Raw genomic sequence first — 20,809 nt, forward strand, 5'->3', positions numbered from 1 at the left:
TATGTTTGAATCCATGATGTCTGTATTGTTATGGTCTCAATTGATGTGTGATTGATGTATTATGAGGTGTATTTTGTGTTGTTTGTGCATTCCACTTCCCTAGGTTCGTATTGGTATGAATTGGATGAGTTTGGAATGTGTAGAATGCTGTTTTCTGCAGGTTGAGGTTTCTGAAATCGCCGGTTCGCGCTGCATGCATAGGGTTGGCGCTGCGAACAGGTGGACAGAATGCCAGGAAGTTGTGATACGCATAGGTCGCGCCGCTACCCGTGTTGGCGCCGCGAAGGCGTAACTTTTTCTCGTTTCGCGTCGCGTACAGGTGTTTGCGCCGCGAATAGCTTGGCAGAGAGCCAAGGATTTTTGGAACGCTCAGTTCGCGCCGCGAACCAAGCTGGCGCCGCATGCTGTTGATGTTTGGGACTTTTGTTTAAAAAGTGTAACGATGCAAAACTTTTTAACTGTTAGTCCGTTTGATGTGCCGTTTCGAGCTGAACGAATCTTATAGAATAACCTATATAATGATGATTGATTGGTTTTAAAATGATGAAAATACATGTATGCTATTTCTTATTGAGGATGATGATTGGTTCAAATACGTGTATGCTTTTCTATATGATGATGATGGAATTGTGGTTGAATGATGTTAATATATATATGAACATACTTGATGATGATGATGATATTGTTGATGATGATGATGGTATAATTATGTTGTATATGTTGCATTCATTCATGTCCATTGATGATACTGTATCCATAAGGGTGTGTTGGATCAGTGAAGGGCATGATTCCCGTTGTGTGGAATCTGTGCTAGTAGGGCCGTATCTTGATGATGTTGGATTGGTCATGGGTTATTCCCATTTGATGATGTTGGTACCATATGCATAGTGTCAGTTCATACATATGCATAATTTATAACATGAATGGAGGTATTCCAGTGTTGTAAATATTGATGATGTGTTGATTGTTTTTTGACTTGTTTTGATCGTCTGTTTATGAAACAATTGGGTGAATAATGCAACTGTGAAGTGTTATTGCTTTATAACCTTATAACATTTGTTAATTATGATGAGACTCACCCTTACATGTTGTTATTTTCAGATTGAGGATAGCGACTGTTCGACTCGGTGAGGATTAGCTCATGAGTCAGTATTTAGTTAGCGTCAGGTGTCATGCTCTAGTAGTTGTAACACTGGGGACGCGATTGATTTAGAGTTTATGATTATGACTCTAGTTATGTTTTAATGTTTTGAAGGATAAGTTTTAAAGATGTTAAACTTAGTCCGTTGAATAATTTTCCGCTGTGTTAACATGAAACGTTTTAAATTATGATAATTACCTCAGTGAATGCATGACATGACTGAATGATGTTTATTTATTATGAATTGTGGCACCCTTATTTCATGTACTCTGAATATTTATTTAAATTTCCGCGGGGTTAGTAAGGGGTGTTACAATAGTGGTATCAGAGCATAGTCGGTCGTTGTGACCAGAGTCTTAGTGTCAGTCTTTCCTGTGTATGCGACTATTATGAGTTGATTGTCGATACTTTTGTTCTTACTAGATTGTTTGTGATTAAGCAGAGCAATGGCTGGAAGAGGGGGAAGAAACGATGATGCTCTCGCTGAGGCTCTGGGCATGATTGCTGGTGTGCTTGGAGGGGATACTGTAGGGACGGGGATTAGTGCTGAAAGGCAATTGGGGAATTTTTAGAGAAACAATCCTCCATTGTTCAAAGGCACGCATGACCCTGAAGGCGCTCAGAAATGGCTTAAGAAGATCGAGAGGATTTTCCGAGTCATTGACTGTGCTGAGAATCTCAAGGTGAGGTTTGGCACTCATATGTTATCTGAGGAGGCTGACGACTGGTGGATGTTAACCAGAGCTGAACTGGATGCTGGTGGTATAGCAATTACTTGGGCTATATTTAAAAGGGAATTTCTGAGGAGGTATTTTCCTGAGGATGTTGGGGGCAGAAAGGAAGTTGAATTTCTGGAATTGGTTCAAGGAAGTATGACAGTACCAGAGTATGCTTCCAAGTTTGTGGAACTGGCAAAGTACTATGTGCACTACAATAATGACGAAGCCAGTGAGTTCTCAAAATGTGTCAAGTTTGAGAATGGTCTTCGTGACGAGATCAAGTAGGGTATTAGATACCAGAGGATTCGAAGGTTTGTTGATCAAGTGGATTGTAGCAGGATTTTCGAGGAAGATAACCTCAAGCTGAAGTCATCCCACTCTCGCGAGTTGGTTGACAGAAAGGGTAAGAAGCCTATGGATAGAGGTAAACCATATGGTAGAGGTAAGTCTACTGATTGGAAGAAACCCAGTGGGGGGATTCCAGTGCTCGTATCAGATGCTATAATTGTGGTGAGATGGGGCACCGTAGGAATGAGTGCAAGCTGAACCAGAAGAAGTGCTTCAAGTGTGAAGAAGTGGGCCATGTTGCCACTAATTGTAAGAAAAAGATTGTAACTTGTTACAATTGTGGTGGGGAGGGTCACATCAGCCCACAGTGTCCTAAACCGAAGAAGAATCAAGCTGGAGGAAAGGTTTTTGCTTTGTCTGGATCAGAGACTACTCCGGAGGATAGACTAATTAAAGGTACGTGTTTTATTCATGGCACACCTTTAGTTGCGATTATTGATACTGGAGCAATCCATTATTTTATTTCTTTGGATTGTTCTAATAGGTTGAATTTGGAAATATCTGAAATAAATGGAAGTATGGTTATTGACACTCCTGCGTCGGGTTCAGTAACTACTTCGTTTGCATGCTTGAATTGTCCGGTTGACATTTTTGGTAGAGAATTCGGGATGGACTTAGTGTGCCTTCCGTTGAAACAACTCGATGTAATCCTAGGAATGAACTGGTTGGAATTCAACCGTGTTCATATCAACTGTTTTGCAAAGACGGTAATTTTTTGTGAAGAGGTTAGTCCTGAGATTCTAGAATTGACAGCTAGATAGGTGAATGAGGCTATCGGAGATGGTGCAACTGTATTTATGTTGTTTGCACTGATGTATTTGAAAGATAAAGTGGCGAGTAGCGAATTACCAGTGGTATGTGAGTTTCCAGAAGTTTTTCTAGAAGACGTGAATGAATTGCCACCAGAAAGAGAAGTAGAGTTTTCTATTGATTTGGTTCCGGGAACTAGTCCAGTGTCGATGGCACCGTATCGTATGTCACCGTCTGAGTTGACTGAACTAAAGAAACAGTTAGAAGAATTGCTTGAGAAGAAATGCATTCGTCCTAGTGTTTCTCCGTGGGGTGCGCCTGTGTTGTTGGTAAAGAAGAAAGAGGGTTCAATGAGGCTGTGTGTAGATTACAGACAATTGAACAAGGTTACTATCAAGAATCGGTATCCATTACCGAGGATTGATGATTTGATGGATCAGCTGGTTGGAGCATATGTATTTAGTAAGATTGATTTGAGGTCTGGGTATCACCAGATTCGTGTGAAAGACGATGATATTCAGAAGACTGCTTTCAGGACAAGGTATGGGTATTATGAGTATTCGGTTATGCCGTTTGGAGTTACTAATGCACCTGGTGTTTTTATGGAATATATGAACAGGATCTTCCATCCTTATCTCGATAAGTTCGTGGTGGTGTTTATAGATGATATCTTAATATATTCTAAGAGTGAGGGAGAACATGCGGAACATCTCAGAACTATGTTGGAGTTGTTAAAAGAAAAGCAACTTTTTGCCAAACTGTCAAAGTGTGAATTTTGGTTAGAAGAGGTCAGTTTTCTTGGACATGTAATTTCTAAGAATGGTATTGCTGTTGATCCTACGAAGATAGAGGCTGTATCTCAGTGGGAAGCTCCGAAGTCAGTTTCCGAAATCCGTAGTTTTCTTGGACTTGCAGGTTATTACAGGAAATTCATTGAAGGGTTTTCAAAGTTAGCATTGCCATTAACTAAATTAACCAAGAAGGGTCAGGCCTTTGTTTGGGATGTGAAATGTGAAGAAGGATTCCAAGAACTGAAGAAGAGGTTGACTAGTGATCCTATTTTGATTTTGTCGAATCCGACAGAATCATTTGTGGTTTATTGTGATGCATCACTGATGGGTTTAGGTGGTGTATTGATGCAGAATCAACAAGTAGTCGCTTATGCGTCGAGACAACTCAAAGTGCATGAAAGGAATTATCCGACTCATGATTTAGAGTTGGCAGTTGTGGTGTTTGTTTTGAAGTTGTGGCAACACTATCTGTATGGTTCGAGATGTGAAGTATTCAGTGATCATAAGAGCCTGAAGTATCTCTTTGATCAGAAAGAGTTGAATATGAGGCAGAGAAGGTGGCTAGAATTCCTCAAAGATTATGATTTTGGTTTGAATTACCATCCGGGTAAGGCAAACGTCGTTGCTGATGCATTGAGTAGGAAGACTTTGCATATGTCTATGCTAATGGTGAAGGAATGGGATTTGATTGAACAATTCAGATATTTGAGTTTGGTGTGTGAAGGTACTCCTACTAGTGTTAAATTGGGTATGCTAAAGCAAACTAGCGGTATTCTTGAAGAAATCAGAGAAGGTCATAAAGCTGATGTTGAGTTAATTGATAAGTTAACTTTGATTAACCAAGGTAAAGGCGGTGAATTCAGAGTTGACGAGAATGGTATACTGAGATTTGGTGACCGAGTCTGTATTCCTGATATTTCGGAACTTCGAAGACGTATTTTGGAAGAAGGACACCGCAGTGGATTAAGTATTCATCCTGGTGCTACCAAGATGTATCATGATTTGAGAAAGATGTTTTGGTGGCCTGGAATGAAGAAAGAAATTGCTGAGTTTGTGTATTCTTGTTTGACTTATCAGAAGTCAAAGGTTGAACATCAGAAGCCATCTGGATTTATGAAACCGATGTTTATTCCTAAGTGGAAATGGGATAACATATCGATGGATTTTGTTTCGGGTCTGCCGAGGACTGTTAAGAATTGTGAAGCTATCTGGGTCGTGGCGGACAGATTGACGAAGTCTGCACATTTTATACCGATAAGAATGGATTATCCAATGGAAAAGTTGGCTCAATTATATATTGAGAAGATAGTGAGTCTGCATGGTATTCCTTCGAGTATCGTGTCAGATAGAGATCCAAGATTTACGTCTAAGTTCTGGGAAGGTTTGTAGAAGGCTTTGGGTACTAAGCTAAGGTTGAGTTCTGCTTATCATCCGCAGACGGATGGACAGACTGAGAGGACAATTCAGTCGTTAGAAGATTTGTTACGTGCCTGTGTATTAGAAAAAAGAGGTGCTTGGGATAGCTACCTACCTTTGATTGAATTTACCTACAACAACAGTTTTCATTCGAGCATAGGTATGGCTCCGTTTGAGGCATTGTATGGTAGGAGATGTAGAACTCCACTGTGTTGGTACGAAGCTGGTGAGAGTGTTGTGATTGGACCAGAAATTGTACAATAGACTACGGAGAAGATTAAGATGATTCAAGAGAAGATGAAAGCTTCTCAGAGTCTTCAGAAAAGTTATTATGATAAAAGGAGGAAGACACTTGAGTTTCAAGAGAGGGATCATGTGTTTATGAAGGTTACTCCTATGACGGGTATTGGCCGAGCTTTGAAGTCAAAGAAGTTGACACCGCGATTTATTGGACCATTTCAAATTTCGGAAAGAGTGGGAGAAGTGGCATATCGTATTGCGTTACCGCCGATGCTTGCCAACTTGCATGATGTATTTCATGTGTCTCAATTGAGGAAATACATTTCGGATCCGTCCCAGGTGATCCAAGTGGATGATGTACAAGTTAAAGACAACTTAACAGTTGAAACGTTGCCTGTGAGGATTGAAGATAGAAGACTGAAGCAATTGCAGGGTAAAGAAATAGCTTTAGTCAGAGTAGCTTGGGGAGGACCAGCTGATGGAAACATTACCTGGGAGCTAGAGAGTCAGATGAAGGATTCGTATCCAGAACTCTTTGCTTGAGGTATGTTTTCGAGGACGAAAACTCTTTTAGTGGGGGAGAGTTGTAACGCCCGTATAATTTTAATATTAATTTAATTGGAATATTGAATTAATAATTAGAATTACTAAGGATTTTATGAAAATAATGAATACATAATGGTTTATGGCATTTGGGCCATATGAAGAAATAGTAAAAGAAGGGGGGTGATTTAATAATCCTTTTACTAATTTTATTATTGTTTTCATAAAACATTTGGATTTGGGGAAACAAAGAAAGAGCGTGAAAGAACAGAATTTGGGAACGAGGAACGTGAAGGAGAACGGTAGAGGGAGAGACCAAGAACTAAGAAACTTGTCTAAGGTAAGGGGGACTTGTCTGATTATCATCTATTATCGGCTTAGGGGTTGATAATACTGAATAGATGTAGAATTCGGGTCGATTGAGTCATATGATAGATTTAGGGATTGAGTCAAATTGTATGATGTTTGATCCCTATATTTGAATCCATGATGTCTGTATTGTTATGGTCTCAATTGATGTGTGATTGATGTATTATGAGGTGTATTTTGTGTTGTTTGTGCATTTCACTTCCCTAGGTTCGTATTGGTATGAATTGGATGAGTTTGGAATGTATAGAATGTTGTTTTCTGCAGGCTGGGGTTTCTGAAATCACCGGTTCGCGCCGTGTGCATAGAGTTGGCGCTGCGAACAGGTGGACAGAATGCCAGGAAGTTGTGATACGCACAGGTCGCGCCGCGTACCCGTGTTGGCGCCGCGAAGGCATAACTTTTTCTCATTTCGCATCACGTACAGGTGTTTGCGCCGCGAATAGCTTGGCAGAGAGCCAAGGATTTATGGAACGCTCAGTTCGCGCCGCGAACCAAGCTGGCGCCGCATGCTGTTGATGTTTGGGACTTTTGTTTAAAAAGTGTAACGATGCATAACTTTTTAACTGTTAGTCCGTTTGATTTGCCGTTTCGAGCTGAACGAATCTAATAGAATAATCTATATAATCATGATTGATTGGTTTTAAAATGATGAAAATACATGTATGCTATTTCTTATTGAGGATGATGATTGGTTCAAATACGTGTATGCTTTTCTATATGATGATGATGATGGAATTGTGGTTGAATGATGTTAATATATATATATGAACATACTTGATGATGATGATGATATTGTTGATGATGATGATGGTATAAGTATGTTGTATATGTTGCATTCATTCATGTCCATTGATGATACTGTATCCATAAGGGTGTGTTGGATCAGTGAAGGGCATGATTCCCATTGTGTGGAATCTGTGCTGGCAGGGCCGTATCTTGATGATGTTGGATTGGTCATGAGTTATTCCCATCTGATGATGTTGGTACCACATGCATAGTGTCAGTTCATACATATGCATAATTTATAACATGAATGGAGGTATTCCAGTGTTGTAAATGTTGATGATGTGTTGATTGTTGTTTGACTTGTTTTGAACGTCTGTTTATGAAACAATTGGGTGAATAATGCAACTGTGAAGTGTTATTGCTTTATAACCTTATAACATTTGTTAATTATGATGAGACTCACCCTTACATATTGTCATTTTCAGATTGAGGATAGCGGCTGTTCGACTCGGTGAGGATTAGCTCACGAGTCAGTATTTAGTTAGCGTCAGGTGTCATGCTCTGGTAGTTGTAACACTGGGGACGCGATTGATTTAGAGTTTATGATTATGACTCTAGTTATGTTTTGATGTTTTGAAGGATAAGTTTTAAAGATGTTAAACTTAGTCCGTTGAATAATTTTCCGCTGTGTTAACATGAAACGTTTTAAATTATGATAATTACCTCAGTGAATGCATGACATGATTGAATGATGTTTATTTATTATGAATGGTGGCACCCTTATTTCATGTACTCTGAATATTTATTTAAATTGTCGCGGGGTTAGTAAGGGGTGTTACAACTAAGACCTATCAAAATCTTTTTAAATTAGCTTCATAATTGTAATCATGATAAAAATATGTTAAATAGTAGTCGTGAAAATTTAATGAAAAATGGTAATCATAAAAAATAATGATAAAAGATAAAAATTTATTAATATAGTCAATTTTATAAACTGAATAAGCTACAATTGTTTTTTTATAAACGGGAATAAGTTAATAATATTTTTATGAAAATAATAAATTTAACTATTTATACAATTATTTGTATAAATGAAAATAAAAAGCAGATTATGAAATTTTCATTTTTTTTTATTTTAAAATTAATTTAACAAGGCATTTTAAATTTGAGATCCTTATATTTATTACATTATCCAATAAAAATTACTTAATGTGATTTTTTTAAATATCTAAGAATAAATATATATTATTTATCATAGGTTTTAAATTTTTATTTTTGTATAACCATAGATGTTCATATCTAATTACTCTAATAACATATTCATATTTTAATTATTTGTTTAATTTTTAAATATTTTATCTTTTGCTCTTGAATCTTTTGACGGGATACTGTCTTACATTTTAGATTTGTAAAAAATTTAAATTTGAAATTTGACGGGAGTTGTCATATATTTTAGGTTTAAAAAATAGAATAATATCTAAAAGAGATTTAATAAAATTTTAAAATTAACTCATTTGGATTTAATTGGAGTTTATTAACTCATCTGGATTCACGGGTAGATGTGAACATATATATGAAATACTAACTATAATTGGGGTTTATTAACTCATCTGAATTCACGGGTAGATGTGAACAGATCTATGAAATACAAACTATTGCGTAAATGTTTGATATATATAAAAGAATTTTGTAAGTCACAATTAGATACAAGTAATGTGAAATCCCGACCAGACCCGTGCGACAGCACGGGTTTCCTACTAGTATATAGTAAAAATAAATGTATAAATAAAAACACGATAGCTCTTAATTAATAGGAATCGTCTCTCTTCTTCATGCGGGGAACAATTTTGTGACTTCCATAATTGAAAACTAAGGTGATCATAATTCTTGTATCTACCACTAATACATGCAAGTCATAGTTATTCAGTGCCTCAAATTGAAGCAAAATCCAAATTCATGGGCTCTCAGAGGTGTGTGTAAGATTAAAATATTATACTCAACAGACTCATACAATCTAATGGAGATACATCTAATTTTATGGCAACCATGTCAGTCATATATTGATGCAAATTGTGAAACGACAATGTGTGGTGTTGTTTTAAGAAAGAAGGTAGGCAGTTGATGTATGCCAAGATTAGACTTTTACTGCTATGCCATGTTGTTCGTATGCTTTCGTATACAAAATGAGTTGCACCATTAAGAATTTCCCTATATATTATATGAAATGTACATAAGTTGAATTATGTTATACTCATAGAAAGCAGTGTGTACAAAATGTAATGGATGTGTAGAATTTGTCGGTGCATTACTGGTAATTTATTTGATTCTTCAATTTATTCAATGCTCCACTACAACTACATTCTTCAATAATATATTCCAAGACACAATTTCAGAACAAGACATCAACCACTCCAAGAACTGTAACCTCATAATCAATAAAGAATGTCATTATCACACTCATCTAAAGGATGACAAATATACTGTCGAAACAACTCGTTAAAATAAGATACTACATCTAGACTATTAGCCATAATTTCCACAGGTGAGGCAAACTTCATAATTCTAGAATGGATTAAACCTCTTTAGTGCAATGATTGTTATGTCAATGAGAGTAAATTCAAATAAAAAAATTAAACAATAAAACAGAAAGCAGAGTTTATATTCATACATGGCAAGTAGTGTTATTCCTAATATGCAGCTTAACACATATATTTTTATGGTTTTAAGGACCCTACACAAATTTATAAAGTACAAAGAAAACCAGGAAACAAACAAACTTCCATAAAAATGAATAAAGGTAACATGTTGCACTATCAATGGATGCAAAATTAGGGACTTGATATTCATGTACCAGCTACTATTGTCAGCTCTAAATTGCATTGTAGTTCCAATAGTATCGACATATGATTCCTGCATATGATATTATGATTAAATTGGAAGGAGATAGAAAAGAATGAATAAAACAGAACCATAACGTGTAACTCTTAGAGAACATACAGGTTAGAGGATAACAATTTCTCCAATTGTTTTGACTTCTCTCATTTTTGAGAAAGTCTTTACTTCATATGTTGTTTGAGAAGCAGATATTTATGAAACTGTTTGTGAAACATTTTGGGATAGCACACATGAGAAAGAGCTTAACCGAACCACATGAAAAGATTTGAATTCAACCATGTTATACGACGACAATAGACAAGGATTGCGATTCACCACATCCAAACAAACTCCTTCTGCTGACAAACCAAAGAGGCTGTCAAAATAGATAGACAAAACACATCCAGGATTGCCAACAATAATAAGAACATCGGGTTGAATATCATAATGCTCTGCAATCAAGGAGCAAATACAGATTATATTGGATTGCAAGTGTACCAGGACCAAGAGCATACCATCTAACATGTGTCAATAAAAAATAATACCAGTTCATACCTATAAGATCCTTTCTAACGGAAAGAGGAGGATCCAGTGTAACATTTATCACATTCCAATAAATATTATATGAATTGGTTAGTACCAAATGGAGTAGATTTCAATAATAAGTAGGGCATAAGGGGATTAAACCTGATGATAAATATAACTGTGTTGTAATTAGTTTAGATTCCAATATTCTCTTGGTAATCACAAACAATGTTATTTTCATGAGAATCTCATCCACAAGTACTCAACAATATTATAGAAAATACCAAAACCTGCTAAAAGTTAAATCCTACATTATACTGTAGACAAACAACACATAATTTAATTTAACAAGAGCATAAAAGTTGGAACATAACATAGCCCTTCCAATACATATCTTTATGATAGAAGCAGCTCCAATCGATAAAGATCAGCAACTGCGTCACCTGGTTTACAAATACCATTTTGTTAAGGACCAAATGGAATAAAAAAAGTGAAATGGAATTCATCAATTATTGTTTACCCATCTAACTTTCTCTGATATTTAGGACAGGAGGAAGTAATGGAGAAAGTGTGAAACAATAAGAAATAAAAACTACACAACACAGTCAAGGTATTGCAGAGGAATCAATCAAAAGTTGATAGGACACAACACAATAATAAACCAGTTCTCACTTATACTTATTTTATACTTCTAGGGCAATCGATAAAGTTATCAAGAGGTGAGAAACTAAATTTTTTTACTTGAAAATTCATACAGGTATGGGACTTACCATTGCTTTAAGATCAGATCCGCAATATCATAACTTACAACCTGATTCACAGAGTTAGTAAATCAGATTAAACCCATGATGCAACTGAAAAAACAATGCAAATCATCATTCAACTTATATTTGTATAAAGCATGAAACCATTAAATTTATATTTTCAACACAACATTGAGGATTTACAAGAGTTTGGACAGTGTTGTTCGGACCACCTAGAAGATCTCGAAGCACGATCTCAATGATATAACAGATTTCTCATGTAAACACAACAACAATGCTATAGCAAAAAACATAGAAAGCATAAGAGAAAGAATAAAGAAACCAGCGAAGGTATTTCATTAAACACTTTGTAAGCAAGATTGAAAGTGCAATATTCTTCTCCTTGAAAGCAGTTCCACGCCTACAGAACAAACCCAATACCCACTGACCACACAATAAACACGGTGATAAATCAACCACTTTCATGATAAGAAAATGACATCAACCACAAACAAAAACAAACCCATTCAAATTGCAAACAATAAATAAATAAAAATAAATAAATAACTGAGTTACCTCTAAATGCACCGATCTTGCATCTTGCTCGGCGCTTTCGCCAAAGGATAGCTTATCACAAAATTTTAAAAAACACCAAATTTAAAAAACCAAACATTAGCAGTTCAGATTTCAAAACAGAAAATGGATGCAAAGGAAAAAACAGGAAGGACCATTGGAAGATTCAATAACGAATCAAAACACGAAAAAGGAAGAAATTGGACAACAATACCTTTTGTTTGAAGAAGATGAAGACGGTTGCAGAGGAACAAAGTCGTATCCGGTAGAGGGAAGAAAGTGGCGAGTTGTCGATGGGTATGAGTTCAGCAGTGTTAGGGTTTGATGGGGTAACAGAGAGAAAAGGGGTAGACGTAAAAAAGATAGAAGTGATTATCAGAAACTTTTTTTTAGAATTTTTTGAAAAAAGAAAGAGAGAGAGGGAAATATTGGAATTGTGTTTGGTTTTGTCTGCCGTGTAAAAGCCTCAATCACAATCAACTTACACAATGCTTAAGTTGTTGTTATGAAACAACCAATAGCAAAATTGAAAAAAGGTTGCCACTTGGATTAATGGTGACATATGATTGGCCTAAGTGAAATTAGATTTAGCAAATTACTAAAAGGGGCATAATTTAGTGCAAATGAAAATTAACAAAAAGACAATTAAGAAAGTTAATAGGCATATTATATTCTTAGTTAGGTAGTTGAGTGGTGAATGTTGACTTTGTGTTACTTTACTAATAATTAATTAACATAAGTTACATATCTTATCACATAAACTTATAAAAATATGGTTTATTATGCTTCTGTTTCCAATACCCCTTTAAATAACCTTCAACATATCAGGTACTTTTTAAGTAAAACTTCTAAAGCCAATATGAATATTCAATATAAAAAAGTATCTTTTTAATATAATTAATGGTGAGATAAGATGTCATCAACAAGTTTCACATGATAATGGCTTTTACAAGGCTTTTAGAAAAGCAATTAAGCTCAAGATGCAAAAGTAGTCCTCAATCAAGATTTCTTAGTTTACAATAGGAACAAAAAAGAATTAATATGCTTGCCTACTTCTATGCATCAAACTAAATTATTATATCAATATTGCTGCCACCCAAAGAAAAATACTAGACTTTAAGTTGAGTTCCAACCTGCAGAAAGAAAAATGCAAAATCAATCCAAGTTTTGATGTTCATAAAACAAATCAAAATTAATTCATGTGATATCAAATCAATTAAGTCATTAAATTAGCAATTGCCTTAGTTGAACTTGAAACTTTGAAGATGAAGTCTTAGGCTCTAAGCTTGCCCAAAACACCAATCCGGTCCAACCCAAAGGTGACATATAGTGGCCCAATTTCGACCCTATGTAATATCAGTTTTTTTGGGTTCGGGTTCAATCGGTTCGGGTACCTTAATCGGTTTATTTCGGATGGCAAATGATGTTGGGCCAATTGAAAATCTAGCCCAAATAACAAAACCAATAGTTTTTTTTTCTAATTTTTTTTATTAAAATTAACAATCTATCTATAATTGTTGGGCACAAATTTCAAACCTAAATACAATCTGAACCGGGCCTTATTGTTTAAAATTTAATAGAAAATGGGTCTTTTCTTTACAAAAAATTACATTAAAAAAATTGTTATAAACATTTTAATTCAGACTTTAAAACTGAGTTATTCTGGACCAAATTCAAATTTCAAATTCTTCAGACTTTTAAACTGACTTAACACACTTTAAAACTGAAGCAAATTCAAATCCGGTAACATTTACACAACCAAACATTAAAATAAAATCTGAACACATCTAAAAACCATAAAAAATCAAAGTTTTAAGTGTATAAATGTTTGCTCAAATTTAATACAGCCAGTTTAAATTTAATAACACCAGCACAACCAAAAAAAACATAATTGATATAAAACATGAGCTATTTTCATGAGCTTCATTATCCTTTTCTCTCATTACCTTCAATTCCTTCAATTGCCAACAGCCTAATAAAACCAAATACAGACAGTGGCAACAATAATAAAAATTGCAGCAGTGTTAATGAGTCTGAAAACATAACCAAATTTGAGATTAAGAATAAAACTCAACTACAATAAAAACTCATCTACAAACGTTTCCATCTTCCATTTTAAATGTGAGATTAAGAATCAAACTCATCTACAATAAAACATTAAAAATCATATTAGTGAAACAATCAACATAAGTTCTAGAAATTTGAATAATGATTTTTTATCTTCTATTACCTCTTCAGCACTCTTCTTCTCAAGCACATATAGCTTTTGTTCTAAAATCTTTCAGCTGTCAAGGTTTCAATAGTTCCTTCAGCTGAATCCAACTCGTCTTTACAATGTTTTAGCTCATATTTAAGCTTTTGTAGCACCTATCAATATTATAAAAGTTCATAGTCAATACATCAAAAGTAAAACCAACAATTTAATTTTAAAAAAATGATAGTGTATGCATGAATAATTATTTCAGAGTATATCTTACTTGGTTATTTATTTCAACAAGATCCTTTTTGGAATCGTTCTCGATAACCTGGTAGATAGCATATTTATTAAAGACAAACTAGACATTGAAACATAAAATAAGAATTGTTTCATGAAGTAAAGACCTTACCTGCAGCGCCTGATCTTTTCTACTAAATATTGACCAAAGCCTTTCACACTCACTTGTAACTACCTACAATAAAACATTAAAAATCACAAAAAAAAAATTAAAGGTTAATGTCAAGTTCTTAACAAAAATTAACTTATATAAAAATAATCAACATTCATTTGATAACTTTATTGAACCTAGAAATCAAAACACAACCAAAACTGAAACATATGTGATTTAGTCTTAAAGCACATAAACAAGTTCATGTGACTTGGTCTTAAAGATTACAGAAAAAACAAGTTCTAAATCAACTTTTTAAAACACAAACAATACATATTAAAAAACTGTAACCATAGATCTTTAAAAAAATTAAAATCAACAAAAACTACCCATATGGTGTCTTCATTTCATTCAAGTAGTTGAATCACCCCCTCTCATCGCTTCAAATCAGTTCATGACCTGGGAAAAAAACTTAAAAGAATCTAAAAGGGCTTACAGTTTTACATAATCTAGAAGAAGATTTAAAATACAAATACAGTTAAAATGTAGTTTTGCATAATCAGGGAGAAGATTTAAAGTAACCAACTTCAGGAAATACAAATGCAACATAGATCTAAAACTCGAATGGACCAACTTTAGAAAACAAAGTTAACATAAATATATTTAAAATACAAATGAAAACTTGATCTAAACCTAGAAACCAACTTCAAGAATATTAACTAGTTATCATAAGTGACCAATTCAGATATAACCAGAAAAATGATACTTACCGCAACACCCAAAAGGAAGGCAAGACCACCAATATCAATAACAAGTATCCAGAGAAGATAAAAGCAACCATCTGTAACCTGTCAAGGATAAAGGTAAAGATATCATAAGCATCAAAGAAAAAATAAGGAATAAAATAAAAGAATCAGAGGACCACAAACAAACACGAAGACATCCAAGTGGTGTTTTTAGAGATTAGGGTTTTGTATTTAGGGATTAGGGTTTTGATTTTCAGATTTGATTTACGAGTTAGGTGAGAGAGAGAGAGAGGTTGAGAGGGAGAGATGAAGGTGGCGGTGATTGTGATTGAAGCAGGGAAGGGTGAATATTATGGTGGAAGTTAAAGAGATGTTGAAGAGATGAGAGGGGGCGGCGCTTATCAGAAGAAAAATGAAGTTGAGAAATTTGGGTTGCTTCCATAAACTCTTATAATGTTAATAAATAATAGTTGAGTATTAATTGGGCTCGGTCGGGTTCGGTCACCGATGGGCCCAACATTTTGAACCGAACCTAAGTAACCCAATATAAGCCGCAATAGCCACCCGTTGAAATTGTTAACCCGATGTGAATCGACCCGAAGCATAAAACCAGATTCTGACCGGTCGAATTTCCTCGGATGATGGAAGTTTGTCCAGCACTACAAGCTTCTATATACACTCAATTTCATGACTGACACAAATAAAAAGACCAAATTATTAATTTTGTTTTTTATTTTCTTGTCCTTATTAATACATTAAATTTGTAGAAGAAGACACAAGTTTTAATGGCAATCAAAGTAAACTATGTAACATAACTTCTAAACAGAAAAGAAGACCACAATAAAACAATAATAAATTGTAGGGCAATGCTAACCAGTGCCCCGGAGGCACTGGATAAGGATCATTAATTACATTATAGATTCATTAATATTATTTAAAAAACAGCTTATTAATAGCGTTATTTAAGACTAAAATTTAAATAAAATTGAACCATAAAAGAAAAAATTAAGACGCTACATATTATATATTACTCCGTATTAATTACTTTTCATTTTTATTTACGGCTGCTTTTGCATATTTCATTTTCAATGCCTAATATTTTTTAATTTCAAAAAACACTACTTTTCCTTTTCATATTTTAAAAAAATATTATGGATAAAGTTTTGTCTTATTTTTTTTATATTTCATCAAAATATTTGAATCTTTAAATTGAATTTGAATTTTTATTTGATTTTTTAGTTATTATTTTACTTTTTTTTGCAATATTTTAAGAGTTTTTAATTTTGTTTCTAGTAAATCATGTTCTAATATTAAAATATAATAATATTGAAATAAAGTCATGAAAGAGATAGTGAATAAATTAATTTAAGTCAATTTAATATACAAGTATGTGTAATTATCATTTATTGCAAAACAATAATAATTTAATTAAACAGCATTTAATACTTCTTATCCAGTGCCCCCGGGGCACTGGTTAGCAGGACCCTAAATTGTATACTAAAATGCAAAAATTATAGGCATACTTTAAGTGAAAAAATGTAAAAATAATGAAATTGTGTAGTGATAATACTAACCACTGCTCTATTAGTCCCAAAACATTTATAAACACAAACAGAAAACTCAATAAATGTTATACCTCTATAAGGGGGAACTAGCATGATGAGATAGAAATTTTTTCTTATGAAACTTTAATTTTGAGATCCTTTGGCTCTTCTAGATTTTTTTCTCCAAACAACTTTTAGGTCTACCTTTAAGACGAGATACATCGTCTTTCTTTTTTATACCCTTGATTTGAGATGCATCTCCACTTTTATTTGAAATAATGGATGTGTCATCTTGTCTATATTCAATAGTTTGACAATCACTTGGTGGGAATGTTCTTTTATTTATGATATTATCAACTCCAATGGCTACTTCCATCAATTTTTTTGAAAGATATGTTGAAGCGTCTACACATTCAGCAGCCTTACTTGATATTTCTACTGCAACACGACACAAATCCTTAAAGCGCTTTGAGGCATCTAACCTTAGGTCTTCTTTGATGATTTGTCCTTTGCTATTTATCACACATCCACTTCGAGCATCCCTAGTCCACCTCTTAAGAATGTATTTCGGAGGAATAACAACTATATTCAAATGATTAAGTACTCGAAGAGCATGACAACAAAGGATTCCAATAAATTGAAAAAGTTGACAACTACACTCAATACTTTGATCTTCAGAACTAAAGGTAACCTTATGTTCTCTCATGTCTCCAAACAAACTCACCTCATATTCATATAAGTGCAACTTTTGTGTGCATTTTTTTACAACAAGATTACAAGATTTTTCATAGTCCCCACAAACTAGACGGAAAATTGTTGGTGTGTAGACATCTCTTGCATTTTTCAATAACATGATATTCATACTTAGTGGTGGCATCTTCTGACTCATTTCATAGGTAGACTCTATTTCTTTATATCGCATGTCTTCTAGCAACCTATCAAAGTTCCTGAAAAATTCTAATTTATTGAAGGTGGGCTTCATGTAAAGACTTAAACGACCATTAAAACTCTCACTTAATTGTGTTGTTGTGGCACCAGCAGAAAAACTGTGTCTTCCATATACTAAAGCCCATTTTTCTTTCTTCTTGAAGAAATCTTGCATCCATTTATTTTGATGAAGGTTGTGTCTTTCAAGTAATGACTCCCAAGCATTAAGAAAGCCATTCTCATATTGACATTCATAAATACAACTTTGCAACTCTTTAGCAAAAGAATTTGATCTTTTGAAGGCATGATTAACATTTTTAGTGCATTTTTTAATAAATGCCACACACATAAACGATGATATGATTCCGGAAAAACCTCTGAAATTGCCTTACCCATTGCAGGATCTTGATCTGTGAAAATAGTCTTCGGATTTTTACCATAAACAACCTTAAGAAAAGTTCTAAACAACCACCCAAATGATTCAGCTGTTTCATCGTACAACAACGTGGCACCAAATAAGACACTTTCTCGATGATGATTGAATGCAACGAAGGGAGAAAATGATCGTAAATTTTGATTAGTGCGATAAGTAGTATCAAAACACACTACATATCTAAAATGAGCATAATCTGCAACCATTTTAGCATCCGCCCAAAAAAATTTGTTATTTGGTTATCAATATCAAGTTGAATCTCATAAAAATGATGAATTCTCTGTTTGCTTTGATTTAAGGGTCAAATACGTTTTTAGTCCCTATAAATATGCGACTCTTCATTTTTAGTCCCTATAAAATTTTCCTTCAATGAATGATCCTTTTAAAATTATTATGCACCTAGAAATCAAATGATTGCTAATATCTTTAGCAGTACAACCAACATTCTCTCTTCCTCTAACTCGGCGACTTAGAAATTCAAAAATTAACTTCTGACGAATACCAGATCGACTTTCCATTTCAACCTATGTGGCTTGAGCAACTGAAATCCTCCTTTGAGATGGTAATTTATGCTTACTTTTAGGAGTTGCAAGCTCGTGATTATGATCTCTCACAAAAGATGTAACAACATATTCTCCGCTTGATACTCGACTAATGACCAAGTGAGAAAAACAACCAATTCGAACTTCTTTTCGAGTCATTTTTCCTTCATAATCTTTGATTTTCTTGAAACCTTCTTTAAAACAAACAAATTTTCTAGATATCACTATCTCATTATCTGATTTGCTAGTATTTCTCCAATCTTTTCTAATGCTAAAACCAACAAATCCAGCATACATATTATAAAATCTATATGCATGATCTTCAGACTCAAACCTCGTCCCAACATATGGAATTATATCTTACTGAGTCACTTCATGTTCAACATTATCCTTCCATTTAACTATGAATGATAATTTCACAGAGGAAAAAAATTATCATTAAAATCCTATATTTACAATACCTTCATCAATCATAAAAATAAAAAAATATTTACAGGTAGAATCCAAGGTTGTAGGAGCGTTATTATTATTTGTTGATCCATTGAGATTATTGCTTTCAAATACTCCGCATTGTTGATAGGGGGAATTAGTGAGTTGTTTTCTTTAGTTATGTTGGACATATCCCTGAAATAGTTGAACCCAAAGTATCTATAATCACGTAATCAAATGCACGCTAAAAAACTAGGAGGCAAAACTTATTAATTTGTAATTATTATTTTCCCATGAAAATGCTATTGAATAATAGAAAAATGTGATGAAAAATGCAAAATGTGATGACTACATGAAGCCCTTTATCTCCAATACAACAACAACCTTTCAATCTTTTTTACATTGCAAGAATATGATGAACAAGACTATTATTTTCCCATGAAAATATGCTATTGAGTAACAGTAAAATATGATGAAAAACTTCATGTAGTCAGTCAAACCATTTCAATTACCATAAAACACTTAACATTTACGAACCAACATATCCTTCAATTTGAATAAAAGAAATAATTAACTTCCAAACTGAATAAGGGGGACTAATCATTTTCTTTAAAATTAAGAACACAAACAAAAATCAACAGATTTATCATTCTTTTTTATTCACCTTTCAATTTATTATAATTTTTTTGATCTATCTACACAAACAAACAAAAAACTACAACTAAAATAGTAAAATATGGAGAGAAAAGTTTCAAGACCTGATGATGGTGCTCTCACTAAATTCCTTTTCTGAGATATTCCTTCTTGAGAAACCAATCTTCCCTAAATTTAGTGTAGATTTGATTATCAAACTTTCTTTTGATGATACAAGAGCTTGTATCATTACCAATTTAGCAAGTTAAGAAAGAGTAGAATTTTATCCAAAGATTTCTTTTTCTTTACCCAGAAATTTCTTGTGTTTCAATGGAACTTTTTAGTCACAGTGATAAGAGTGAGAAGTGATAAAAAGTTAGGTTATTGCTCTTGTTATTTTTTACTTTGTAATTATAATGGAAAGTTAAAGAGCATCGTAGCACGTTAACAACATTGAGTGTAAGAAGTATGACGTGTTGGAAAAGGCATATAATCACGTAGGTGTTGGCGTTGTTATGTAGAATGTTGTTCTGGGCTAGCCCGACGGTTAAGCATGGCCCAAACTATTTCTTCATCCAAAACGGCTCAATAGCCTTGGCCCAATCACCTAAGGGAAAAGGAAACCCCTTTTATCATGTGCCTATATCGAGGACGTGCCTCCCTCTGGCCCCAAGACAACTCACCATTGATGCCCTCGACTAGACCCGCCTCTATGCCAACATCAAGACATCCACCCTGCTCCCCGTCGAAGATAATGGGGCCCTCTGCTTGTTGAGCACCTCTGTCATCCATTAGTATCCCTCACCGAACTAAGATCAAAGCAATCTTCAACAATCATACCATGGCCAGTTACGATGACCATAGTGTTCGTAGTACCATTCTCTCTCCCAAACGCAAATCCAGCCTCGGCTTTGCCAACCCTTTCCTAGAAGATGTAATCCCTCACAAAAGGGATGGTGAAACTGCATCTCCCTTCTTAGACGATGCTCTCGATATTGGCGCCCACGACGCAGAAGCTGGCAAACCCAAGAAAGTCCAAGAAAACGCTCCAGAATTATCTCAACAGCTACTTGTACCATCCAGCGTTGATCCCATCCTGACCGTCTTGTTCAAAGCTATCAATAAAACAAAATCCCTGATCCTTCAGCAGAATAAAAGGATCGGAGCATAATAAGTGACACACAGGTCTCCTCGTGGAGTCATAAAAAAACA

The 20,809-nt window shown here is 34.4% G+C and overlaps 1 protein-coding gene and 2 long non-coding RNA genes across 6 annotated transcripts; all 3 read right to left on the bottom strand.

Annotated features, from left to right (window-relative positions):
* Window positions 1-8,488: 8,488 nt before the first annotated feature.
* Window positions 8,489-12,233, bottom strand: LOC131626033 (uncharacterized). 4 transcript variants are annotated; one of them, XR_009291015.1, is made up of 3 exons: window positions 11,973-12,233; window positions 10,041-11,812; window positions 8,489-9,953 (listed from the first exon to the last, which is right to left on the bottom strand). It is a non-coding gene; the product is annotated as an uncharacterized LOC131626033 (long non-coding RNA). The 4 variants fall into 4 exon arrangements; XR_009291018.1 differs by having other exon boundaries at window positions 10,041-11,629; window positions 11,762-12,233; XR_009291017.1 differs by having other exon boundaries at window positions 10,041-10,885; window positions 11,213-12,233.
* Window positions 12,234-13,595: 1,362 nt separating this feature from the next.
* Window positions 13,596-14,428, bottom strand: LOC131626025 (uncharacterized). Its single transcript, XR_009291014.1, has 4 exons — window positions 14,365-14,428; window positions 14,236-14,283; window positions 13,989-14,125; window positions 13,596-13,902 (listed from the first exon to the last, which is right to left on the bottom strand). It is a non-coding gene; the product is annotated as an uncharacterized LOC131626025 (long non-coding RNA).
* A 2,374-nt stretch (window positions 14,429-16,802) lies between these two features.
* Window positions 16,803-18,199, bottom strand: LOC131626028 (protein FAR1-RELATED SEQUENCE 5-like). Its single transcript, XM_058896845.1, has 2 exons — window positions 17,953-18,199; window positions 16,803-17,833 (listed from the first exon to the last, which is right to left on the bottom strand). Exons 1-2 carry the CDS (start codon window positions 18,197-18,199, stop codon window positions 16,803-16,805), a joined length of 1,278 nt encoding a protein of 425 aa, XP_058752828.1.
* Window positions 18,200-20,809: the final 2,610 nt, after the last annotated feature.

The sequence above is a fragment of the Vicia villosa genome, unplaced genomic scaffold (genome assembly GCF_029867415.1).
Source record: "Vicia villosa cultivar HV-30 ecotype Madison, WI unplaced genomic scaffold, Vvil1.0 ctg.000255F_1_1_3, whole genome shotgun sequence".
Taxonomy (NCBI): Eukaryota; Viridiplantae; Streptophyta; class Magnoliopsida; order Fabales; family Fabaceae; genus Vicia; species Vicia villosa.

What these genes read in the sequence shown, in the direction of transcription:
- LOC131626028 (XM_058896845.1), bottom strand. Translation starts at nt 18,199, where the DNA reads ATGGTTGCAGATTATGCTCATTTTAGATATGTAGTGTGTTTTGATACT. An exon ending in AGATCAAGATCCTGCAATGG is followed by an intron (nt 17,834 to 17,952) that starts GTAAGGCAATTT and finishes CTTTTGCTAAAG; the next exon opens with AGTTGCAAAGTTGTATTTAT.